Here is a 26,876-nt window from a genome sequence, read left to right as displayed (position 1 = left end):
TTCTTATGGTACCTTTAAAGTGGACATTTTTACAAATATATTATACAGTATTGCTAAGGTTGATACAGTGTGTTATTAAACAATTATCTCTATTATATATACAGGTATATATATATATATATATATATATATATATATATATATTTTTTTTTTTTTTTTTTTTTTTTTTTTTTTGATAAATAACTTGTTCTGGTGGCTGGGCTCCTTTTTCAATTTTTTTGATGGAACTTTTTTTTGGGGGGGATTTCCCACTGCAGGAAGAGCTCCAGACGTCCGCCTGCGGATTTGCTGCAATCCTTCTTAGTTTCATCATTAAACATAGACAAACTGCTAACAATAAAGCCTTTCTACAAGCTGGCTCAGTATGACTATTAGCTACTATACCAGTCTGTGGTGTGTGTGTGTGTGTGTGTGTGTGTGTGTGTGTGTGTGTGTGTGTGTGTGTGTGTGTGTGTGTGGTGTGTGTGTGTGTGTGCGTGTGTGCACAGTATGTGCACAGTATGTGTGTATGTGCTCACCCAGAGGCAGGTCAGGGGGTTTGCCCACAGCTGGTCGTGGAGCTCCAGGGTGGGTGTCAGGAACGGGTCGCGGGGCCCCGGGATGCACCTCTGGAGCTGGCCGCGGGGCCCCGGGATGGGAGGCCCCGGGATGGGAGGGCCCGGGGAGCGGTGGGCGAGACTGGGGGGGCATACTGATCACCCCGGCTCGAGGAGGGATATTCTGTAAGACAAAGATAAGACATTAATATAGACTTCCACTTTCGGTGAGGTACATGCTGTTTGTCATTGTGGTTAGTATGTATTTTTTAAGTTATTTTGTTTGTTCTTTTCTTTTTTAAGCCTTTCAGAAATAATTACACATGACCATAATTTCACTTTGGATACAGGAATATGTTGGACCTGCCTGGCTTCTGATCTCCTATCAGAATAGCAAATCAATCAATCAATAGCAAACTGTACGTAAGTTAAGGGCGATGACTAATAGGAACTCGGAGTAGAGATTGTACTTTCTCTGAGACATGAGACTAACTTCTACATAGATCAACCATGGAAATTAACTCATCAGGACAGTTGAGAAAACAACACAATCCAGGGAGTAGTGTTTGCTGTATGACAAGAAAAAAACGTTGAATCTACTAAGACGAGAAACAGGGAAAACGTATGCGTCTCAAATTTAGACATGAACGGTAATAAAACAATGTAAGCTCACCGGTCTGGGAACGGCCCCGGGTCCAGCACCTGCAGCTGATTGGCCGCGACCTGCAACAAAGATTCATGAAAGACATCAGCCCAATTAATCACGCTCATAAAATAAGAAGTCCCCACATTTCGATACATACGAGACCATTCTCGTGTTTCTCACAGAAACACAACCTAGTGTGTCTTGTTGTTTTATTGGATAGTAGAGTGTAGAGGTGAGGGAGAAGAGTCAGATTCCAACTGGGGTCATAATGACTCATAGGTGCATCTGGTCCGTGCACTGGCTGAGCCCCCAGGCAGCCCAGCTGGCTGCATTATTAACAATGACTCATCCATTCCTGGACCGAAGGAGAGCTCTAGAAAATAAGCAGAACTTGTTCTTCAAGACCCCCCCCACACACACACACACACACACACACACACACACACACACACACACACACACACACACACACACACACACACACACACACACACACACACACACACACACACACACACACACACACACACACACACACACACACACACACAATGCATGCATGCATTGCACAATTATGTAACACACACACACAAAACATATACCGATCCTACCTACTGTACCTACCTATCTATATACTGTATATATTTTTACATGCCTAAAATAGGGATGGCAGATTTGCTGCGAAGGCTTCAGGTTTCAGTCACATTTGGTCTGTACACTGACTGCCGTACAGTTCAGTTTACAGTACTGACAAATGAGGCTGGTGCTACTGGTACTCACCTGCACTGTCTGCTCGGGAGAGGGCGGGGCTTTTTGGTCCTTCGCAGCACAAAATAAACCACATTCTATTTGAATAATTTGCTGTAAGACCAAAGTGACAGCACGGCAGCTACGATGCTATGGTAATGGGACAGCAAAGCATTCATGAACTACTTTATGATAGATACACTGATATTATGTTTGTGGGCATTTCTGGCGGGACCCATTTGTGGGTCCCGCCATTTTATGGGTCCCTTTGTTTGTTTTTTCCCAACATTTAAAATATACATTTTATTATTTTAAAATATTTTCAACAAACATTCCCAAAAGAGCTATTCTTTCCCATTCATGAATTAAAAACAAAATTATATGATTTCTTTCAGTAATTTCATGAAAAAAATCAAACAAAAATCAATGAAATTCCATAAATTAAGAAAACAAATGTTAAAAAAGTAGTGAAAATAGCTGATCTACAAGCTCACACGTGAAGCGACACGTTGCAAGCTTGTAGATCTGCTATTTTCACTAGTTTGGGTCCCGGTCAAACGTCTACTTTCTCTTTTGGGTCTTGAGCTAAAAGGTTGGGGAATCACTGATGAAGAGACAGGAGAGCGAGGGAGTGGGGCAGGAGTTGACATAGTGTCGAACACTGATCACCAACCTGGATTTGACTACTATACGGTCGGAGCTGAACCATTAAGCCCGATTTATACTTTGTACAAATTACTGGTACACGGTCAACTAAAAGGAGATCCGGCTTGTCCTTCATTTTGAGACAAGAGGCATACTTGGATTCGTAGAACGTAAAGATGATGTCACGCACTTGTGGCTCTAACTCTAGAAATAACTTAAAGGTGCTGCTCAGCTGGAAATTACATTTCATTGGAGCTCATGCCTGTCAAATGTTGCCAGTGCACAGAAATCAGTAGATTTTAGAATGAGAAATAGCAACTTTTTTATTGAGCTTCAGTCATGGTTTTTATGTGACCTAAAAGCAAAAAGCAAAACCCATTAGCCAGCCGGACTTGGGTTTGCTGTTTACAGCCATATAGAGCAGTGAAGTCATGACGTGACTCGCTCATCCCCCGGTTCACGGAAGTAATTTCTCTATGGAGAATAACATTGGGTCATCTTAGAATCGTGCATTGTGGTCCAAAAATAAACAAACGGTCTGCGCGATATTGTCGGGGAGGTGGGGTGGCTCTGTATGGTTTATGATAGTCATTCACTCATATTTGATGAAGCCTTTTTCTAGCGAAAATGTAACATTAGCATTTTCTCACCATCAGTTGATCAGAGATCATTTGTTTGCGTTTGAAACACAGTTCTTATATGACGCGATATGAAAAAGCTCTATGGGAATTCAGAATGGGGGGGGGGGGGGAAACGTGAACCAGGTAGGATGGGTAAATGACATCAAACTTCACTGCTCTATAGCATTCCTTTCAAATAAATATTTCTGTGGGAAATAGCATCTCCTACTGGCACATGCTACAGTTACATGTGTAAGCAAACCATACATCAGCCAAGTGCACACACATGCATAATGTTGACAACGATCACATTACCTCCCGTGTCCTTTCTACCTGTTAGAGGACTCCCCCCTCCTTCAGGTAGAGTATGATGGGATGGAGTGACATTAAGGTACCAATGTTAAGTCTGTCTACAAGTGCATGGCTTTATCTCAGTTAAGAATATCAGCTTCAATGTATATTTATCACCTGTCGAATCGATAAGCGCAATAATAGCAATCTTATAGAGTGCATATAGCTAAACTTTTCAGCACCAGCCGAGTGATTTCGGCAGAGTAGGACACATTTAGAAAAGGGAGACACTGGCGATGTGTTCAGAGGGGAGAGGGTGATCGCCTGCCATACCTGAAGGAGGCGGGGGGCGCTGGGGGGGTGCAGGTCTGGCTGGTGGGGCGCCGGGGCGTGGGGGAGGCGGGCGTTTGGGCTCCATGCCCGCTACCGGTGGTGCACCGGGCTGGAAGTCAATAGGAGGTCCTATGAGGGAAGGGAGCATGTAGCAGATTAGTTAAACAAGTACTGTTTTAGATTCTGAAACCGAGTAAAATCATACATTGGTGTGCCTGTCTGTCCACACCAATGAAGGATTGTCAAGGTCATACACAGAGAGAATGTTTGCAAATTCACCCCATGTAGGATTGTTATTTTCCACTCTGACTGATAATTATTGTAGTCTACAGAGTCGTCAAGATTTATGATGCGAGCCATAATGCCAGAGACATTTTCACTTTCAACTGTCTATTTCAGGCATTCTCTGTGTCCTACAACTCCCATGATCCATTTTGCAGGTAAGCACTGGCTTGGCATGCCCATATGAGCGTGACCGGCATTACATAACTTGATTCATATTATCTATTATGATTTACGAGCTCACAACGTGTTGTAGATGTTTGCCTCTTGTGACATGCCCAGAATAAGTTAGTTTAAAAGCTGACACAACATTGAGACAAATATTTTGAGAGCAGTTTGCTTTCTTTAGTCTCTCAACATTCGTCTTAATGCTGCTGTGTCAGCATCAGTGCCTCCCTGGTACTTTGGCAGTTCTGTACATAATGAATAAATGTTTCAACACCACACACCATTAAAAAACACTACAACAGCTAACTACAGCTACAAATCACTAATGTCAAGTAGTATATAGAGCAAACCACCACACCCACACGTTACCTGCATCATCACCTGCTTTTCTAATTGGTGATGGGCTTAAACCTCCTGCCATGCATTATGATGAAGAAAGCAAAATTAGAGTTTAGATTCCCCAAAAGGAGGTGTAGTGGGAGAAATATGTAACAAAAATAGGCTAATGTGTTCACTTCCGGCAGAAAGCGTGAAAATTTGCACCTAGGGGTATTTTTGTGCGCTGAATTCAAAAATTGACGGTCCCAAGCACTTTTCCCATGGGATCTGGTGGCTCTCATTCACTTACCATACTATGGAAAAAAGACCCCCCAAAGAATCTTCTTCAAGTAGCATGTGAGGGGTCAAACTAGGTGTTTTTCGGGATTCTGAATCCATTGCAAGCATTTGTTTTGCACGAAAAACATTCCTTTCCGAGAAATGGACACAACAAAACTTTGAAAAGTGATGACTCATCACTAAACCATAGTTTGTGGGGTCCATTTCTTCCCCAAGGAATGTTTTTTGTGCAAAACAAATGCTTGGAATGGATTCAGAATCATGAAAACCCCCTAGATAGACCCCTCACATGCTACTTAAAGAAGATTTTTGGGGGGTCTTTTTTTCCTAACCCTAACCCTATGGTAAGTGAATGAGAGAAAAGTGAATTTGAGAAAAGTGCTTGGGACCGTCAATTTTTGAATTCAGCGCACAAAAATACCCCTAGGTGCAAATTTTCACGCTTTCTGCCGGAAGTGAACACCTTTTTCACATATTTCTCCCACTAGTGTGGGAGACTCGTTTGAGAGGATTACAGTACTGTGCTTTGAGAAAATTAGGACATCAAATGTTCAATTATGTTTGTGTGTGTAATAAAGCATGATGCTACCTTGTGGTCGGGAGGGTTGCGGTCCCCGGCTGGGTCTGTTGAGGGCTGAGGGTTCTCCATGTGTAGGGGAGGGGCAAGGGCTGGTCCCCGGAGAGGGGAGGGGGGAGGATCCAAGATCAGAGCCGGCTCCAGGCATCAGGTGTTGGGGCAGAATCTCCTCCACCTCCTCATCCACATCACCTGGTGCAGGAGATGTGTGGAGAACGTGTATGTGTACGACAGACGCATGAGATGATAAAGATGGATATTAAAATGGAGTTGAAATAGTGGAATCCTTGAGCCATTTTTGGCCAGTGGACAGAAGAAAAGGCTGTTTCCTGACCTGAATTAGACCAATAATACAAGACATTCTAAATATCTCTGCCGTCAGGTAGAAACCAGACTATGTCACTTCACCTTCCATATCGTAGTCGTCATCACCCATGTCTGTGTCCTCGGCAAGCAGGGTGGAGCTGACTGAGGTGGGGATGCTGCCACAGATCCTCTCCCTGCTCATTTCTTCCTCCAGGCTCTTTGCCCACCCAGGACTCTTCAGACGGACATCTATCACCTTACCAAGGACCTACAGTACAAAACCAGAGAGCGAGAGAGATTAAAGACAAAGACATATGTAGAGAGAGAGAGAGAGAGAGAGAGAGAGAGAGAGAGAGAGAGAGAGAGAGAGAGAAAGAGAGAGAGGTTGTGGGGTGGAGGGGCAGAAAGAATAAGAACCACTATGTTTACTCGAAAAGGCTGCCACTTCAAAGTTTGAAGCCTTATCCATTATACATTCACTACCTTGATATGCACTTTCAAAAGAGGGTATGCGTAAGTGAGGGGCAAAGTGAGTTTAACGTTGTTTAATGCAATCAGATAGGACTTTTCTGTTTGGATGTATGGGCTGTCAACATAGACCTATAAAGGTAGACGCCTCCTCCGGCTCTGGACGTTGGTAAAAGAGGACTGGCAAGCTGGAACTGTGGAAGGCACTCTGCCCCCTGCAGTATATTTGACACCGGAGGAGGCGTCTACCTCTATATGTCTATGGCTGTCAAGGCCAGAAAGTAGTTTTTTCCACTCAGTAGGCGTTCCCGCATAACTTCCGGGTATGATGATTGATGATGTCATGCACATACTATCTATTCTAAAGATGAATGGCAAACACATGATACTGTAAATGTGCAGGTGGTTCAACCAGTGGCTGTTGATCTAAGGTCATGTTTACAAGGCCACGATCAGAATAGAAAATTACAAAGTATTGTCTGTGACTCACGGTGGAGGCGCTGAGGGTGAGAGCTGCCAGGGCAGAGTAGCCCTCCAGGAATGTCACCCACATCTTCTCCTCAACAAACCTGAAAAGACAAGAGTCAATGAGCGAGGTTTCGAATGGTGTTGGGCATGGGCAATATGACATCATGATACAGTTTGATGAACATTACACCTCACTTCATGGGTGCCAATACGATAGCAGCAATCCACACACATCCCCCTATTTTGAGTTCTTATCATAATACTCTAGGACCGGCCATGCTATACCATGAGATAAATCACTTGTATGCTGATCTTCTGTGTCATGCCTATAACTGTAGAAAACCAGTATCATTATCTCCTGATATAGAACTCTCGTTATGGCTTAAAGAGCACTCACTCAAATAACACAAACAAAAGAATGTAACATTTCCACTGTTTTGAAAGTTATTCCAATGACCGTCTGTGACAGACTCCTTGCTTGTGTTGTTTACATGCAACTCGCCATCAAACTATTTCCCCTTTGCTGCCAAGACGTCACTGTCACCATCTTTTAAAACAAAACCATTCAGCTTTTCTTTTCTGTATCGTTTCTTTTCACAATGTTTATTTATTATTTTGCATATTCTTTGGCCATGACAGAATTATCTGATTGGCACTTACACTGTATTCCAGCACTTGGACCACAGAGTAAAAGTTTCAAAGCATTTTCTGCATACAGTACTGTATGTCCAGGTTATTGTTATGGTAGCGACACAGTAGAAATGTCATCTAGTCCAGGGGTCTTCAACAGTTGGTCCGGTACCCCTAGGAGGTCCTCAGAGTTACTACAGGGGGTCCTGCAAATCTTTCAGTGGTAGAAACTTTTTTTCTCCTTTTTTATATTAACCACTTGAACCCTAGTGTCCATATTCTGAGAACATTAGCCAAAAATAGCAGATCTACAAGCTCACAACGCCTCGCGTTGTGAGCTTGTAGATTGGCCATTTTCGGCAAAGAGCTTTGGTGTAGAGGGGAAAAAGAGCAGACTATGTACAGAGTGAAAGGTCAAGTTTATTAAGTATTGTTCAAGTGGTTAAATATCTGAAAACACAAATTGACATGAATCCAAAATACACTGATGATTGTGCTGTCAAACGATTAAACTATATGGAATCTATGAAAAGGTTGTGGGGGTCCCTGCTTCATCTCTCTCTCAACTAAGGGGTCCTTGGCCTGAAAACGTTGAAGACCCCTGATCTAGTCGCTTTTAGATTTAAATAACATTTTATTTTTCATAATGCTCAAAGATGACGCTCACCTGATGAGAATGACCTCTCCGAATTCTGTGAACTTGTCTAGCAGCTCGTCGATGAGCGCGTCATCAAAGAAGTCATCAGGCCCGGAGGAACAGAGGGACACCAGGATGGTTCCGTCTGGAGGCCCCTGGTGGGCGATGACGTCCTTATACACCTGGTGCCTGGCCTCGGGGTCAACCTCCAGGATGTCCACGTCTAGGATGGCCACCACAGGCCTGGGGACAGCAACGGAGACAATGGTGCAACATTAGTCTGGTGGTCCTGTCTATACTGTAAACATATATTTAAAATGTTTCAACTACCGGTATATAAAAAAACACATAATTTTCGGACCTTGGATATACGTTCTCAATGTGCACCACTATATTGTGGTCCCCTAAAATATGTTTTCTTACACACATGCAGTAGAAATAATGAAAATATATATTTAAGTGAAATATACAGTATTTGTTGTTGCTGTATGTGAACAGATAATGGGACTACTTAGCCAGGTCTAACTGGCTTGTATTCTGTCCGGTGTTCTGTAACTTTGGGGTCAGCTTCAATCCAGTTTACTGTACTGTACCTATGATCTGAAGTCTTGAGTTCGGCTCTGCCGTAGTACTTCAGGGTGCCAGGGGTCCAGGGCCATTCATCTTGGTCCTCGCTCTCAGGAGCGACCCCAACTACATTCATCTCCATCTCCTCAGCTGTCAAATGCACAGATATATGCAGACGAGATAAGACAGGTTAAGGTGAGGCCATGTACGCTCAGGCAACTTTTTCTTCATCCTGAGTGGAAAAGTGGTTTAAGTGCATATAATGTGTACGTGCCCACTAACATTAATGTTTTGCATCCTATGCTTTATTTCAAACAGATACAATGAGGGACAGACATGTGCATCAGGTCAGATTCAATCAACTATGATGAGGACAACAGCCTTATTTATAAGTTATGTGATCTTACTCGGTTGGCAAAGTGAGGGTGTTAAGAGGGACACGCAGCACAGATATGAAGATGGGAATTTAATTCATGATGTTTAACGGTTACGTGATCAACAGATGAATTGCAGCCTCACCGGTCTTGTCAAAGTTCCACTTCCTCCTCTTCCAGAGCACGCGGTCCGTCCAGGCCGGGGTCCGACACTTCTCACTGGTGTCATAGTCCTCTGAGAACAAGTCGTACTTATAGGTGGGGGCAAAGTCCAGCTTCCCTTCAATGTACCCTTTGAAGACCTGGGGAGACAAAACGGGAGGCAGGCAATATTAAAATCAGCTCAAATCTTGACCAAAAATGTAGGATGGACCCTGATGGACTAAGTTGCCACATCCTAGTGGTACAGTATGTTCACATACAGTAGTATGTCCTGTTACACAACAATATGGGAGGCCTGTACTGTTTAGTTCACTGTTGTTGGTAGTCAAGTGAAGGTGGTGTTACTACAAAACACATCGGACTCTGTGTGCGTGTGCATGTGCGTGTGTGCGTGTGTGTGTGTGTGTGTGTGCGTGCATGCGTGCATGCGTGCGTGCGTGCGTGTGTTTCTGTGTGTCTCAGACATACCAGTCCAGCATTCTTCTGTTCCACTAACTGGTCTCCCTGGGTCAGGGCATCCCAGTCCTGTTGTTTGATGAGCTCTTTCACCTCTTCGTTGGGTTGGCTGATGCGATAGTTGAAGTCTCCACACCAGAACACGTAATCATGAGAGTCCAGCAGACGACCCTGTGAGCAGACAGAAGACAACATTGAGCCAGTGTCCACTGGTGCTGCTTGATAAATCGCCAATAAAAATACATGGAATAAAGCTAAATAAAATCTCATCTCATGACTGAAAATGTTATGATGTTTAAGGGTGTTATCATGCTAGATCTAAGGGTATTATCATGCTAAATCTATTTTGTTGTTGGTCTATATACTGTTTTATTAACCTTTATTATTATGGAAGATGCTTCTAAACATGTATTCTATTGCTAGTTTGACCACTTCAAATACTCTTTAATCTTAAAATAACTAATAGCCGAAAATAGCCGAAAAATACTTTTTTTATGTTTTCAAAGATGACACGCTGGCTTGTATGGAATCAAAATTACTTTAACCCATGAATATATTACAATTGAAATAATCCTGATCAACATTACAACAATCAGCTTCTTTTTTTTATAGTATAAAATGTTTCAGAAAGATTTATAAAACATGGTCGCATGCAGATTTTCAGTTTTCAGTTATTCAAAAAAGACCCACACAACTATGAACAAACCATATCAGTGTTTTGCTCTCGTTGCCTGGTTCATCATTTTACGATGGGTGAATACTGAAGAGCACTTCTTAAAAGTATGTGTTAAAATCTTTCATTAATTCCTGTCAGTTCTGCTTACCATGGGGAAGGTGAGTCTGCGGGTGATCTCATTGTAGTCGTCATTCCTCTCCTTGACTTGAGATTGTCCGGCAGCGAAGTGAGAGCAGAGGAAACAAATGCTGGTGGTATGGAACAACAGTCGAATGGCCACGCCTCCTTTGTTGCCTGTAGCCCCGCCCATTCCAGTTTTTACCACATCCACAGCAACATCCCTGCCACACACACACACACACACATACACAGAGATATAGTGCAGTTTTGTACATTTGCAGTATATTGCTGACTTTTATCTGTACCTTCTACAACCCTCAAGAGGCATTTGGAAAATACTTTTCAACATAAAAGGGAGAGTGACAGGCAGGCCTGGAATCTCGTCATTTTAGGGGCAAGGCCACTTGGCTTTGGTGTTTATTTTTGGAGCTGTGTGAAGCACAGGCTCCCTATACGTGGCCGTGTGGGTCTGTCTGTGTGTGTGTCTGTATGTAGCCTGAACTTCCTAAACTTCGGCACGCTACTAGTCCCACAGTTTTGCCACCACACACTCGCGCCATATGTCAAATCGACCGGCTTACTCGGGAATCGTGGGCTAGTAACTTGCTAAGAGAAAGGTTCAATAGTTTAATTGATATTAATTTATTAGTGAATTAATTTTCCCCATTGACTTATAATGGGAATCGCAAAAACTCACATTCAATTATTTGTCTCTCGCAAACCATAGGGGCTAGAGTTTCAAGACTTGGAGAGGAGGTTCATAATGATTTCAAGGATTAAATAAAAAATAATTGTGTCATTTGGCCGCATGGTGGCGCCATAACACCCCACTTTACGTTTTGGCCTGTAACTCTTGAACCGTAGGTCGGAAAATTAAAAATATTTTTTCCCTGGATTCCTTGGGTCATGACGCATCTCCCCATATAGGCCACGCCCATTTGCGCCATGATAGATTTTCCGCCATCTTGAATTTTCTCCAAAACACACTTTTTGCTCCTTTTCCTACATATTTTCTTCAAATGTCACAAAAATCGGTACACATGATCCACACACACACACACACACACACACACACACACACACACACACACACACACACACACACACACACACACACACACACACACACACACACACACACACACACACAGCTCCACTTCACACGGGTGTGATTTTTAGGGCACAAAAGCCTAATGCCAGGGCAGGAAGGCCATAAAAAAACACGTTTTAGTCAATTGAATACATTGTTGATTTAAGGGTTAGGGATGATAACCTAATCTGCAGTGAAATAGATAAATGATGGTATTAACAATCTGTTCCATGCTCAGAATTGCACCAATCAACTCACTGGATTGGTTTAAAGATGGGGACTCGGGTGGGTTAAGAATTCAGAATCTCAACAAAAGACACTGGTGTCTACATGACAAGAGACACTGGTGTCTACTGTCTACATATAGACCAGAGAGAGACAAAGGAGAAAGTGGTACAGTCAGCTGGGGCATTAAGGCCACTGTGGCCTCAGATCATGCCATTGGTTTGAGGGGCACATGGCCAAACTGAGGGGCAACCGTGGCCATGGCCTTCATGGCCTCCATGAAATTCCTGCCCTGCTGACAGGACAATTATTTGTATTCATGGTGAATTAATAGTCCTTGTTCCGAATACACTTTGCATAACTTCATTACCGCATAATATAGGCGTTCTGTGTGGATGCGCTTGTACTCATAACACACACAATTGTCTGAAAAAATATATATATTTTCTTTGGGCTGATCTCACGCCATGACTGAAAAGCAGGTACCATTACAACCCACAGGGTTACAATTTAATAAGGTACACCTGCTGTACCCAACAATACCAATGTCTGGAGATCAACCTGAATCTAAGATGTGTGTATTGTCGGGAGGAAACCCCAGGGTCACAGTATACAAATAAAACATCGTTATTTTTAGTACCTGATGTAGGGGGCGTGCTGTGGGCGGATGAATACAAACAGACACACTCCCACCAGCTGCTCCGAGGCCAGCAGCACATACTTATGGTCCCGAGAAATATTCTTCTGTAGCTCAGCAGCCCACAGCTTTTGGTTGGTGGTACTGAGAGAGACACAGACAGAGAGAGTATTAGAATGGCAACATGATATCATATATTGACATGTTGACTGACTGATGTTGACTGATAGTGCCTGACTGAGGAAAGGCGATGCGTCATCTTTTAATTTGTCAAAACAACTTACAACATGAAAAGAGACATGGAGGAGACAGGCTATTTCCTGGTTCCTGCACACGTTTAAGGCAAAATATCTTTTGTAATTGAGTTATACGAGTCTCTGGATGCTCAAGTCAGCTTCAATTAGCTTCCACGTTGAAGACTTGTGACACATACCTGGCATTGACAATGTTCCCTGCATTCAGCTCCACCATCTCCTCAAAGCCGATGGCAAAGATATCTATGGGATTGGCTTTGCTGTCTGTGAGGGGATACAAAGAGAACAAGAGTGAAACAAATATATAAGGTTTGAATCAGACATATTTATGAGTGGCAAGACGCTTTAGGTGATATTTTTCAAATCCAAGCTGCACACAGGAAAACATTTTCACAGTGACTTACCCTGGAACTCAACGTATCCTGCCTTCTTTGGAGCATCTAGCAGCCAGTCGTTGAGCGTCTGGTTGCGGAAGGCGATGCTGCGGAACTGTTTTCCACCGTTGACGTTCCAGGTGCCAACAGCCACCCTGATCTGTTTGGGCCGGGTGTACCTACGATGACTCTGACACATTCCTAGCAACACTCTGGGAGAGGCTGCAGGATAAGGGGATAGGAGGAGGGTGAGTGCATGGAACTAGAGATAGAATCCATCTTGTGTGTGTGTGTGCGTGCAACATTTTACTTGACGATTCAATGACACACAAATAATTGTGATTAACAATTAAATTGTGTTTTTGGCATTGAACATTGGAACATAATGTATATTCATTCTATATGCTAGGCTTTACAAGATCACAATGTGTTGAATCGCGGCTAGTGGTGAGCTTTGCTATTTTTGGAAAATGTTTGAAAATGAGAGAACATTTTCCAACATGGAAACGATTATAACAATTATGCAAAAATAATTTTGATTATCTCAAATAATAGCGATTAGGTGATTATGTGATCATTTTGACAGGCCTAGAGAGGAGAGTAAAACGCACAATGAAACCAATGGGAGCACATCCAAATACAACAAAAGGGTCAAATGTGAAATGTTTGTGTGCATGTAACACACAGAATGAAACCAATGGGAAAGCATTCACATAACGGTGGGTGTTGGGTGTCAAATGTCCAAAAAGAAAACATCAATAACAAAAAAATGAAAGCAATGGTAATGGTTTAACTTGTGAATTAAAGCCATGATATAGTTATGACTACACTGCAAGTAGTGCAGTAAACGTCAGAACACACTTGCATTACCCCAAGTGTTAGACAATAAAATATTAAACCATTACCAAAACCAAGTAAAAATATAATGAACTAATGTGTGGAAAGGGGGACAGCACATAACCAGGGAAACACTATCAAAAAGGATGAACAGGAAGAGAATGACAACTTCAATATCTGACTGAAAAAACATCCATGAAAAGGGAACACAGTTTGGTATGGGGGGGAACTTTTAGGCAAATGTATGCTTCGTCACCTCTCGACAAAAAATTAATTTATTTTTTGTGAGTAAAGAAGCATAAATTAGCCTTAAGTCATTGGATGAAAACACTACAGCCATCTGTCAGTTGGGACCGTTTACTATACCTGATTGCAAGACAGGCTCAGTGACTAAGATTGTGAACGACAGCAAAAGGAAGAAGGAAGAGAAGGGCGTGTTAAACAGATGATGCCTGCAGAGGTGAGTCAGCATTTATCTATCCAGGACAGAGTGCTGACTCATAAGAGATTACAACTCTCGCTTCAAACAGGAGTGGGAGCCCTTCTATCCCACAGTGTAAATTAACTATAATACAAATAATACTTGTACTATACTATATTAGCTCAAAGTGCTATAATATTGTGAATATACAATGGGAGGCGGTCAACATGCACTATACAAATTGTATTATGTGCAATTTTAAAACTCCACTCATACAGTGAATTACCATAAAGATTGTAGGTGATGAGCATTTAATAATATTTATTCATATATAACACATGCTATTAAAAAGTTGTGTGGGAATTGTGTGGGAATTACCATCAAGTCTGTAAGTAATCAGCATTCCCTATAATATAAATTCTGGCTACACTATGCTATTTAAAAGAAAGGGATGAGCATTCTCTATATTACTTCTAACAATACTATGCTACTTTAACCACTTAAACCCTATATATCGTCGTTGTCGGGTGGAAACCATGTATGTCCAAAACCGTTCCTTTTTTATTATTATAAAAAAGTGTAAATAGATGATCTACAAGCAATCTTGTAGATCTGCTATTTTCACTACTTTTGTGCAACACTTGTATGATGAAGTAGGGCTTTAATAAACACACACACACACACACACACACACACACACACACACACACACACACACACACACACACACACACACACACACACACACACACACACACACACACACACACACACACACACACACACACACACACACACACACGAAACTTGGAGACAATGACTTCCGGACAATATTTCGGACTTAACTGATCTAAAAACTCATAACAATGCACGTGTTGTAATGCGCTGTGGGTTTGTAGATCTGCACCCATGCTGCGTGGGATTTACCGTAAAGACTAGAGGTGGTGAGCAGAGCCCTGGCTTTGTCTGCCAGGTCACTGTTGAGCGTAGAACCCAGCCTTAGTATGTCTATGGCCTCTTGCTTGGAGCTGTCAAAGAAGTTATTCTGGATTGTTCTGGTCACTGAGCGAGCGCCGTCTTTTAGCTTCCCCGCCTAAGAGAAGAGAACAAAAGTGAGTTGTACTGGAGGAACAAAAAGTCTCCAAAAAGAGGAGGAACAATAAGTATCCAAAAGGTGGAGGAACAAAAAGTCCATCTTTCCCACAAAATGAGCACAAAGGAACTGGAAGGCTCGCCCCAAAACACACTCGCCCCCATTTCTTTCACGTACCGCTCACCCCCAGCGGTTCTTGTATTCTTGTAATCGTTTTACTGAGGTTAAGGTTAGGAATACATTTAGGATTAGCCGTAGTTTTACTGAGGTTATGATTAGGAATAAGGCTAGGCTTAGGCATAGTTTTACTGAGGTTATGTTTAGGAATATGGTTAGATTTAGACATGGTTTTACTGAGGTTACGTTTAGGAATACTATTATCCGGTGGCGACCTTTCCAAGATCGCCGGATTAAACCCGGGGCGAGTGTGTTTTGGGGCAAGTGTTCTTGTGTTCGCGCAAAGGAGTTGAAAAAGAAGTAAAAGTTGACAGTTTTTGGCCCATTTCAATCATGAGATCTGATGAATACAGTACACAATATGTGATAGACTAGTGACTTGACTCTGGTGCATTGAGTTGTTTGTTTGATTCATCACTCTATCAAAGTTCCATCATTGATATGGTGTAGTAGGAAATTGGCAGAATACTGAAATAATTTGGCTTGCTTAACACTGTCAATGATGTACACGTTAATCACATTATGGCTAATAATGATTTGCTTTTGTTTTTAAGGGAACTGATTATGACTTAGTGACCTTGTATAAACGTGTACTTCACAGAGAGTGTTTTGACATGCCCATTTGCTTTGACAAGAGTTTTTTCTTTTTTGCATTAAAGTATTTCAGAAGAGAGACCTTCCATTTTCTCCCAGGGCTGTCCCTCATTAGGAGAACCCAAATCAGCAGCAACAGATTGTACCAATGTGTGTGCGAGCGCGCACGCACCCACACAGAAAACACGCGCGTGTGCGCAGTCTGCGCACACACAGACACACACACAAACAATACCCTCAACCACAGGGGATCAACACAGCAGCAGAAGCGTATGCGCGGCACAAGTACGGCATGTACTATTTCGTTGACTTACCACACAGGAAGAGAGAAGTCCAGAGGACAGCAGAGAGGAAACAGCACACAGTGACAGTTTAGAAACAGAGATACACACTTCTACACGCCAAGTCAGTGGTTCTCAAACCTTTTCATGTCAAGGACCCCCAAATTGACACTTATTAATGCCGGGAGACCTCCCGTTTTAAATTAAGATACACCAGGGACCCCAATAAGAGATTTCTTTTTACAGCTCTAGCAGTGATTCTTTAACACCAAGGACCCCCCAGTTTGAAATGCATTATAGGCTACAGACCCCATTTAATGGCATTTCTATCTCTGGAACCCCAATTTCTATTGTAAAATCAATGTTAATTTAACTCTGAGAGTGTACAAATGGACACATTTGGTTCCATTTGTCCTCTCTCTAAGTTACAGACCCATAATAGAGAGTGTACAAATAAGGATCCATTTGGTTCCTAACCATTATTTAGCTGGGGACCCCTGGAACTCCCTCAAGGACCCCTGGGGGTCCCCGAACCCCACTTTGAGAACCAATGTGCAAAGTACTCATGCACAACTGTTAATATAATATTTAACTAGGGTTAAGTGTGAATGTGAAAAGGCTTTTAGGTCCCTGGGTGTTTGCTTGTGGATGCATTAATAGGACAGTTTTGTGCGTGCGTGCATGTGTGTGTGTGTGTGTGTGTGTGTGTGTGTGTGTGTGTGTGTGTGTGTGTGTGTGTGTGTGTGTGTGTGTGTGTGTTATCATGTCGTGATTTAAGCATCAGTGATAATCAAATATCCAGGGGACAACATGACTAGGAGGTGTCATAATACAGTAAATATATACTATGCACAAGACTAGAGTAAATACGGTAATCTGGGTTGCAGAAGGGATAGCATGTGTTTTGTTTTGAGATGGAGGTGGACCTGTGACTTGCAGGGACACAGGGAGATTTAATTGAGAGTTTAATACAAGACTAGACTATAATTTGAGTTAATAAGACTCCGTTGTCTTTTACAGTGGGAGTTGCGTCACAGCACTGAGCTCAGAGAAATTAATGCCCTCATGGACGATCTTTAAATATCAAAGGAAAATAAAACCAATAATTTGAGAGTGTTATGGGTTTTACCGAGATGCCAAAGGTGAAAGATTAAAAACCATCGATTTAACAACAATGTCTCCTCTATTCAGACTCCCATTTTAAAAGGCTGTCTGTGCTTAGTGCTTATCACAGGAACGTGTTCCATTTAATATTATCTTTAACATCACAATAGATAGATCTGTATCGTGAGATTGCAGACAATACCCAGCCCTGGAAAGGAGACTAGATGGCAAGGTTTGTAGCGTATTAATCCCCACTAGGCATGCAGAGATTTTGAATTCTCACTTGCTTCTCTGCTTATTAACAGGACTCTCTGACATATCAGTCCCACAGAAGCAAATCTAAAAGCATAGTAGGGTACATATTCAATATACTGTATTTGTACGACATAGTACATGGTTACTAATCAGTAATCACCAATCAGAACAAAACTAGTATGTGTATATGTACACGAGTGTGTGTAGGATTCCCTCCAGATATCTATCGCAGAAGCAGGCTGGCCCCGCTGAATTGCAGACCCCTTCGACTGGCATCCAAAGCAATTAACACACTTTCATTAAATAAAACCTCAGGGAGTAAAAAAAGACAGAGGAGCAATTTCACACAGCAAAGGCCATGCATTTAATGTGCAAGGTTATTGTTCAGAACTTGTAAAACTGGTCAGGATCTGTCAGACGCAGATCCTGAGTCACGCAGAGACATAAAGGTCTCAGACAGTGCAAGGTATTTAGCCCGTTGTTCAGTGTGTACCTTGGCCTTGCCATCCAGAGCCCCAGTGCCAGCGTAGATCTTGCTGACAGAGTCTCCGTTGCAGGTCCACATGGTCCTGAACACTTCCTGGAACCTGGCCACCAGCTGGGGCTTCTCGGTCAGACCCATCTCTTCCAACTGCTTTGGCAACATCTAAAAAGAAGGGGAGAGATAGGAGATAATGATGAATTACGGAAGCTATGAATAATACAGTACAGCCGTTAATGGTTGCACCATGTGCATAAAGACAACAGGCTTGTTGCAGGTGTAACAAACAGAGAATAACCAGTAAGACGCCTAAGCGCGACAAGCGACCCGTCACGCCATGTCTTGGCCATCTGGCCAGTGATGTATATCGGACCAGTTACCCGTATATGGAGACCCCTGGTACCCATATTTGGAGATCCATGTACTGTACCCAAACATGCTTACTCAGTTATTCATTATGTGACGTCATTCCCGTATGAAGTCCTGTTAGATATGGGCTTAATATTGTTCCCTTGACATCACAGTGATGTCAGAGCGTGACGTCAGAGCGACAAACCCATAGACTGTAAAAAAGCGCACACTGTCGGACGGTGACACGATGTGCCGTTTCTCATACTAAACTGCGACCTTCGGCCACAATCAATAATCATGTTTATACAAGACAGAGAAAAAGATACAGCCATTACAGCACCAAGGACAGAGACACAGAGGGCCCGGCTGGACTTATTGCTTGACAGTAGGTTTAGGTTATTAAATAGATGCATTGTGAACATACGTTTTGAAATTACGTTTCCATCTGCATTTAGCCATAAGATAAATGTTAATTTATCTTATGTTAATTTTTTTTTACCACCCATTGCTGCCTGCGATTATTTAACTAGACCAGGTCAACCTGGTTGTGCCAGACCCCCTGTCTGTCATCATCATTTATGACATCATGCCTTTTGTAGGTATGTCATCATCATGTCATCATCATATATACCCTTTATATAGAAAACCCGGACAGACATTTGCTTATGTAGGCCTACCCATTTCATGGGTCTGGCAAAAAGCAACTGCCCATAGCAAGATTTGTTTGTTGACTGAATCTTGCGCTCCGTCATCACACTCTGACATCACTGTGATGTAATGGGAACCAAATCCCTTTTATTGCCATATATGGACATCCCTGTGATGCCAGGGGAACCAAATCCCTTTTATGCCCATATATGGAAATATGGAGATCCCCGTGTTGCCAGGGGAACCAAATCCCTTTGGCCAGAAGGCCAAGACATGGCGCGACCTCGCCCTTTATGGTGCTTAACTCATACCCTGCCAAAAAATATGTTTCTATGATAAAAACGTCTTTAAAACGTCTTTTTCACTATGGACCTCCCTGCCAGACGTCTTCTGAACGTCTTTTTTTTTTTTTATAATAAAAAAAAAAAATCTTTTTTTTTTGAAAAAAAATTTTGGACCTCCAACAGTGTACTAGGCATGATCGCGATCGCGAAATTGCATGTTTAACCCCCATACCAACCCCATCTTTCAAACATGGCAGCCATGTTTGTTTACATTTGAAGAAAACATAAGGGCTCCTTTCTCCTGAATGCCTGAACGGATTTCCAAGCGGATTTTTTTGTTTGAAAGCTGTGAAAAGCATGCACATGCATAGTGCATGATCTGTGCACGAATGTGTGCACCAGCGTGCACACTATTTTTTTAACCCTTTGTTGGCGAACCGGCAATATAAGAGGTCATCCCACTTTAAATATGGCACCGACTGAGTTAACATTGTTTTTTCTGGAGTGAAAAGGAAATAGTTTCTTTTAACAAATGTGTCCATGTTATTTTAAAACCCCAATCATACCGTGTCAATTAGCAACGACTACTATGGCTACTATGTGATTCTAAAAGAGTGTATTTAAAGCTGCAATCCTAAAGATTTATGCCTTATCCGGGATGTGAACCCAGGTCTCCAGATCGATCTGCAAAATGTCTACTGCTGAGCTAAGACGGAAAGCCTGTTTGGGCAGATAAATCAAAACCTTAACACTCCTTGTAAACCAGTAGAGTGCCACAGAATCTAATCCACTGCTTTATTAGCTATATTGTTATTAACATACAAAATGTAAATAATGCTTTACGTGGCGATTACAGCTTTAACTACAATACGCCATTATAGGCCTGCACAATTGTATTTTGTCTACAGCATAACTATAATAAAACATTATACACAATTGTGTTTTTGTCCAAGTGTATTTAAGTATAATATACCAATACACAATTTTATTTTGTCTACAGTGTTTATAACTACATTATTATACCATCATATATTAAAAACATGACAGCTGGGGTTACCTCCAAGGCAAAGAAGGACTGGACACTGTTGGTTCGATCTAGACAGTCCAGACAGTTGGTTCTGAGGGTTCCACTCTGAGTCCTGAAAACACAAACCAGAGGACGAGAGGGTGAGTTTGATGTGTTCTGTGATCCTAAGTGTTCTGAGAGTATACAAATGCAACCTTAGTAATGTTATCTGTTATTAGTGTATGTGAATTGAGTATGCGCATGCAGGCCGGCACCAAAAGAACCCAACCCCTCATAAGATGCAATGGAAAAGTGGCCACTGCACTCACACGTAAAAATGCATCCCATCAAACTGTCAGTTGCTGTTTTTATCCCAGTATGGAGGAAGAATGTTTAGGATTTTTACTGTGATCTCTTGCTCTTGAAAAGTATAATCCATGGTTTCTGTTGTGTGTAAACAATATTAGCATGGTTTCTGTTGTGTGTAAACAATAATAGCATGGTTTCTGTTGTGTGTAAACAATAATAGCAATTCAAAAAGCTCCAAACCGGCAGCCCATCAAGCCTAATTTATAAATGAATAGCAGAGCTCCAAGCTCACAACGGTCACATCTGCGACGCAGTTGTGAGCATGTATGTCAGATATTCTGGCCGTGCAACACCGTGCAATTACGTGATGAAGTATATATGCCCCCAAAACAACGGGTTTGTGGATCTGTTGGGAATTGATTGCATGAAACAGCCACCTGTGCATGCAGTCTCAATGTTTGTAACCAAATACTTAATCTATTGTATAGTACAGTAAGTCAGGGTACAACTAAATTCTGCTTCTTCTTGATCATACTTGATACCTGGAGTATATTCAGGGTGTAATAGATTCTGTATACAGTAATAGTGTAATACAATCTATATCTATATTGTATTACACTCCTATATGGAGTATGGAGTCACAGAGGAAACGGAACAGAATATAGATTATGTTACACCTTGCATACAGAAAAAAATCTACCTGTATATGAAGTTTGGGAGGACAAGAAACAATATCCAGTCTGGACCTTTATCCCAAAACAGAAATTTATCCCAAAACTACAGGGTTTTGTAGTGTGTGTGGAAGCGATCACCTGGTGATGGTTCATCGTAATATAGTAAATCCAGGGTTCCCAACAAACAGACAGACTTGAGCGAAGGTGTCACGTGACAAAAAGAATAGATCTACACGCTAATAACGTATCACAGTGTAACATGTTGTTAGCTTGTAGATCCAACATGTACTGTATACATAAGGCCACCCCTCTCAAGCAGCTTGTGCAGCGCAGCACTAAATTCTACCATGTGTTACATATTTCATGTAATGTTAGACAAAAACAATGTACTGTATATCCAAATATTTTCCAAAACATTTGATTAGTTCCAAACCTTTTCCAGGTTTTGAAATTATATTTTTTTTAATGAGGAATGTCATGACCGTGGGAAACCTGTAAATCAACTGGTCCATTGTGTGGGTTCAATGGGTTTTGGCGGTGTGTGGACTGGAGGTGATCACCTGGCGATACCGGTCTCTGCTGAGTAGTAGAAGAAGCCACAGTCGTCTAGGAACTTGGTGACCTGGGGCTTCAGGACGCTGTGGAGCTTGTCAGCTTTGCCTCCCCTCACCATTTGATGGTAGTCAAAGTTAATCATCTTCACAGCATTGGCGTGCTCCGATGCCTTCAGGTGACTCTGAGGAGGGATGGTGAGAGGGAACACAGTGAGCGGCTTTTGTGCAGTATATGATTTTTTTTATTGATTTTACAAGACATACTGTAACTTGTTTGTTGCAATGATACAAACTCATTAAGCCATCTAGTGAAACAAGGAACAATGGAAGTCTTCCATTCAAAATTATTATCTTTGCTTCAATTGTACCAAGAATAAGAGTTACCCAGGGGGCAAACCAGCCTTTTTTTAGGAAACCTGCATTTGCCCCGACATAAAAGGTTGTCCACCAGAAATATTATCTATGACCCAGTAGGATCACAACCTATATGGACAACCCGGTCAATTTGTACGGAAAAGTTCCAATATGGCCGCCTCAATATTAGCCCCTATTAGTTTTAATGGGGGGTGAATAGGGAAAAATTTAAACTGAGGGATATTTCCACGAAACTTCACAGGTTGATCAATGGTATACATATGAACATTTTTTGTATTGCAAGTTCCCATGAAATCCAATATGGCCGCCATAACATGGCCTCCATAATATAAGCGCCCAGAAAATAGGTTTGGCTCTAACTTCTGAACCAGATGAGCTAGAAACGCAAACTTGGTGTCTATTTCATGGTGTCTGACCATGGGAGACTCAATGGAATAGCTAATTTTATTATTGGGTGTGTCTGGACCTTTATTGTGCATTTTCTCCCAAAATAGAGCTTTAACATAATTTCTACCATGATTGTTGACTGCTTTTGCAAATACAACCAATATGAATCCATTTGCTAAGATTTATGGCACAGAAGGGACTTACACCTGTATTATTCTTGAGTTTGCATGTTGTCAAAATGGCTGTAAACGAGATATTATATTTCCTGTCCGATTCTACTGTATGTAGTTGTAGCAATGACTTCAGATAAAATCAGAGACCAAAACAATGTATCTTAGGAAAAAAAAATTATTTAAAAAAAAAAAAAAGAAAAAAAGAGAGAGATTATCTCAATGAAATGAATGCAACTGCCTTTTTGGGTCTTTCACACATACATGAAGTTCAATCACCCGAGAGAGACTTGGAGTAGAACCGCTGCTCCTTCACTTGGAAAGGAGTCAGCTTAGGTGGTTCGGGCATCTAGTACGGATGCCCCCCGAGCGCCTTCCTAGGAAGGTCCTCGATGCACGTCCCACTGGGAGGAGACCCCGTGGCAGACCTAAGACCAGATGGAAGGATTATATCTCCAGACTGGCCTGGGAACGCCTCGGTATACTCCCAGAGGGAGTGGAGGAAGTTACGCAGGATAAGGAAATCTGGAAGTCTCAGTTGGAACTGTTACCCCCGCGACCGGATTCCGGATAAGCGGTTGAAGATGGATGGATGGATGGATGGCACATGAACAGTTTTTCTGGCAGCCTTTGATACAGCTACATGATATTGCCTTGTCCATTGATATAGGCCAGGCTGGCTCTGTAGATGTACAGGGGACTGCCTTCCCATCACTGAGAGACCATCCATATTCAGTGAAGCAAGGGATGTCTGGCTTCGCGATGTGTGCAGTTTTATCTATTATGGCTGCAAGAGCGGCTCTTTTCAGGTGCAGGCCAAAGGCATTTTCTGTGCTTCAACAGGGTTGATCGGTTATTTAGGAACTTGTACACTCTCAGCTTTGCCAGGTCAAAGTCCTCCGAATGGTCAGCTTTTGATGCATATACAGCTATTGTGAGGTCTCTAGCCTGATTCTTGACATCCTCTGAGAGGGAATAAGAGGAATTTTCACCAAACTCCTGAAGTGCAGGGAGATCTAGACCCATGCTGGTCTTGAACCATGCCTTCTTTCCAGTGAAAAAGGGATAGCTGGTGGTATCTCTGCCACTCAGGCTGTGAATAAAGGGCAGGGCACGACACTGTGCGAGTCCAAGGGCTGAGACCATGTGATGGATTGGAAGATATGCATCCTGCTCTGTTCTCACCCACAGCTCTGGAAGGTCTAGGAGGTGGGTGGCAGCATGATATAGATGCCTATATCATGCTGCCGCCATGGGAAGGCAGTCCCCTGTCCATCTACAGAGCCAGCCTGGCCTATATCAATGGACAAGGCAATATCATGTAGCTGTATCAAAGGCTGCCAGAAAAACTGTTCATGTGCGAAGAAGGGAATTGCATGCTACTTGGGGTGTCGTTGCCAAGGACTGGAGACAAGATGCAGCAGGATAGGTACACATGACAGTGATAGTGACTGTTGAGATAATCTCTCTCTTTTTTTCTTTTTTTTTAAATTAAAAAATTATTTCTAAGATACATTGTTTTGGTCTCTGATTTTATCTGAAGTCATTGCTACAACTACATACAGTAGAATCGGACAGGAAATATAATATCACGTTTACAGCCATTTTGACAACATGCAAACTCAAGAATAATACAGGTATAAGTCCCTTCTGTGCCATAAATCTTAGCAAATGGATTCATATTGCTTGTATTTGCAAAAGCAGTCAACAATCATGGTAGAAATTATGTTAAAGCTCTATTTTGGGAGTCCACCATCTTGCAAATATGCACAATAAAGGTCCAGACACACCCAATAATAAAATTAGCTATTCCATTTTGTCTCCCATGGTCAGACACCATGAAATAGACACCAAGTTTGCGTTTCTAGCTCATCTGGTTCAGAAGTTAGAGGCAAAACCTATTTTCTGGGTCCTTACATTATGGCGGCCATATTGTGGCGGCCATATTGGATTTAATGGAAACTTGCAATACAAAAAATGTTCATATGTATACCATTGATCAACCTGTGAAGTTTCGTGGAAATATCCCTCAGTTTAAAATTTTTCCCTATTCACCCCCCATTAAAACTAATAGGGGCTAACATTGAGGCGGCCATATTGGAACTTTTCCGTACAAATTGACCGGGTTGTCCATATAGGTTGTGATCCTACTGGGTCATAGATAATATTTCTGGTGGACAACCTTTTATGTCGGGGCAAATGCAGCACACCTTCCTTTGCCCCCTGGGTAAGTCGGTTGAACAGACTACGGCAGAGGGAGAGACGTTTCGGAGCAAACAAACAAGGCAGTTAGTATATCAGGTTCGATCTGAAAACGGTACAATCTGTTATACCAAGCCGGTGAGCTGCTTTTGATGTGTGGCTTAATACTTTAGATACCTTAGGAAATACTTCTATTCATTTACAGGACTGCAACAGGATTGGGTAACTGTGATAGACAACAAAAATATGTTAAATATTATTATTGGGCTTAACCATACAGGTAAATGTCCTTAACACATTTTTAATTAGCCAAAGCCTGAGAGAACTGTCAAGTCCATTATCAACAAGATATTAATGATGTTGCTTTGCTTGGGTGAATCGTCTGTGAATGAATAAAAGTGTCTTAACTCATACAGTGCCAGGCGACTTTTAGAGCAACTTTCTCACTATGGGCTTCCCTGCCAAGCGACTTTGGGCGACTTTTACTTAGAATTTTTTTTTTTTTTTTTTTTTTTTTTTGGACCCCATCAAATCTAGTGAACATGATTTCAATCGCGATTTTGCATGTTCCACCCCCATACAACCCCATCTAACATACAGGGCAGCCATTTTTGTTTACATAACATGTAAAACATAATGGCTATTATCTCAAGAATGCCTGAACGGATTTCCAATCTTTTTTTTTTGTTTGAAAGCTGTGAACAGCCTGCACAAACATGGTGCATGATCTGTGCATGGGTGTGCATGATCTGTGCACTACAAATTACATGGAAGTCTATGGAGAGGGCTGGCACTAATGCCACTCGAGGGCATTTTTAATTGGCAGTAAGTGAGTTAATGGGATTCAGGACATCACAAAGATATATTGCATTACACTGATAGCAGTGTGATAGCAATTGCATTAAAACTCTCTTTATCAACAATAGTCAAGTAGTGTGTCTTTCACGAGGTGGAAAGCAGCCAACTGTCTACTGTAATTTCTTTATGGTGTTTGGAGCCTCATGTGCTCAGTCTGCTCACCAATGAACGCATCTGAAACAGACTTTTGTTTTGTTGGAATGCACTTGCCTTCCAACAAAACTAAAGTGTTCCAAAATGGATGAAAGGCTAACAACTTCTGACGGTCATGGTGTTTAAAAAAATTAAATGTAATCATACATTTGGAACATTGCATTCTTAAATTGCGATGTGACTATGGCACATGCACACATTTTATTCTTTGTGTTGTGACTATGGCACATGCACACATTTTATTCTTTGTGATGTGACTATAACACATGCGCACATTGCAATGTGGTAGCTTAAACAATAGAGGGTATGCGCATGCATAAAGTGAATGGCAAATCGAGAGGCACATCAAGTGGCAAAGTGAGTTTAGCGTCGTTTAACGTTGTTTAATGCAATCAGATAGGACTTTTCTGTTTGGATGTATGGGCTGTCAGTCCAGAAAGTCGTTTTTTTGCCACTCAGTAGGCATTCCCGCATAACTTCCTGGTATGATGATGATGTCACGCGCATACCCTCGAACGATATGTATCGTTCAGCCCTACCCTATCAGCCCTGTCCTGTCAAAGCCAGACAGTAACATCACATGTTTAACATACTGTACATCCAAAATGTCTCCTCTCACCTGGAATGCTTTACTGAGCATGTTCTCTCCCTCTTTGCTCCCCAACAGGTTGAGGATCACCTGTTTACCGTACAGCTGCCGCAGAGCTATGAAGTGCCTGGAAAACACCAACACACACACCACACAGGTGTAAAGT

At 42.0% G+C, this 26,876-nt stretch overlaps 1 protein-coding gene across 2 annotated transcripts in view; it reads right to left on the bottom strand.

Annotated features, from left to right (window-relative positions):
* Window positions 1-26,876, bottom strand: part of synj1 (synaptojanin 1) — a 50,414-nt gene that overhangs the window by 6,610 nt on the left and 16,928 nt on the right. The window contains exons 8-26 of one of the 2 annotated variants that reach the window (XM_080748496.1): window positions 26,741-26,837; window positions 21,983-22,158; window positions 20,491-20,572; window positions 18,163-18,315; window positions 15,093-15,258; window positions 12,938-13,129; window positions 12,713-12,797; window positions 12,283-12,423; window positions 10,356-10,548; window positions 9,544-9,702; window positions 9,059-9,215; window positions 8,566-8,689; window positions 8,003-8,215; window positions 6,728-6,806; window positions 5,872-6,037; window positions 5,476-5,655; window positions 3,819-3,947; window positions 1,210-1,259; window positions 519-720 (exon numbers count right to left, since the gene is read on the bottom strand). In XM_080748496.1, coding sequence (XP_080604622.1) covers window positions 519-720; window positions 1,210-1,259; window positions 3,819-3,947; window positions 5,476-5,655; window positions 5,872-6,037; window positions 6,728-6,806; window positions 8,003-8,215; window positions 8,566-8,689; window positions 9,059-9,215; window positions 9,544-9,702; window positions 10,356-10,548; window positions 12,283-12,423; window positions 12,713-12,797; window positions 12,938-13,129; window positions 15,093-15,258; window positions 18,163-18,315; window positions 20,491-20,572; window positions 21,983-22,158; window positions 26,741-26,837 — 2,744 coding nt within the window. The remainder of the gene's footprint in view (window positions 1-518; window positions 721-1,209; window positions 1,260-3,818; window positions 3,948-5,475; window positions 5,656-5,871; window positions 6,038-6,727; window positions 6,807-8,002; window positions 8,216-8,565; window positions 8,690-9,058; window positions 9,216-9,543; window positions 9,703-10,355; window positions 10,549-12,282; window positions 12,424-12,712; window positions 12,798-12,937; window positions 13,130-15,092; window positions 15,259-18,162; window positions 18,316-20,490; window positions 20,573-21,982; window positions 22,159-26,740; window positions 26,838-26,876) is intronic. The other variant, XM_080748497.1, reaches the window with a different exon arrangement.

The sequence above is a fragment of the Nannobrachium achirus genome, assembly GCF_963921795.1.
Source record: "Nannobrachium achirus genome assembly, chromosome: 19".
Classification (NCBI taxonomy): Eukaryota; Metazoa; Chordata; class Actinopteri; order Myctophiformes; family Myctophidae; genus Nannobrachium; species Nannobrachium achirus.
The sequence above is the reverse complement of the archived record's forward strand: the minus strand, read 5'-3'. Positions and strand labels throughout refer to the sequence as shown.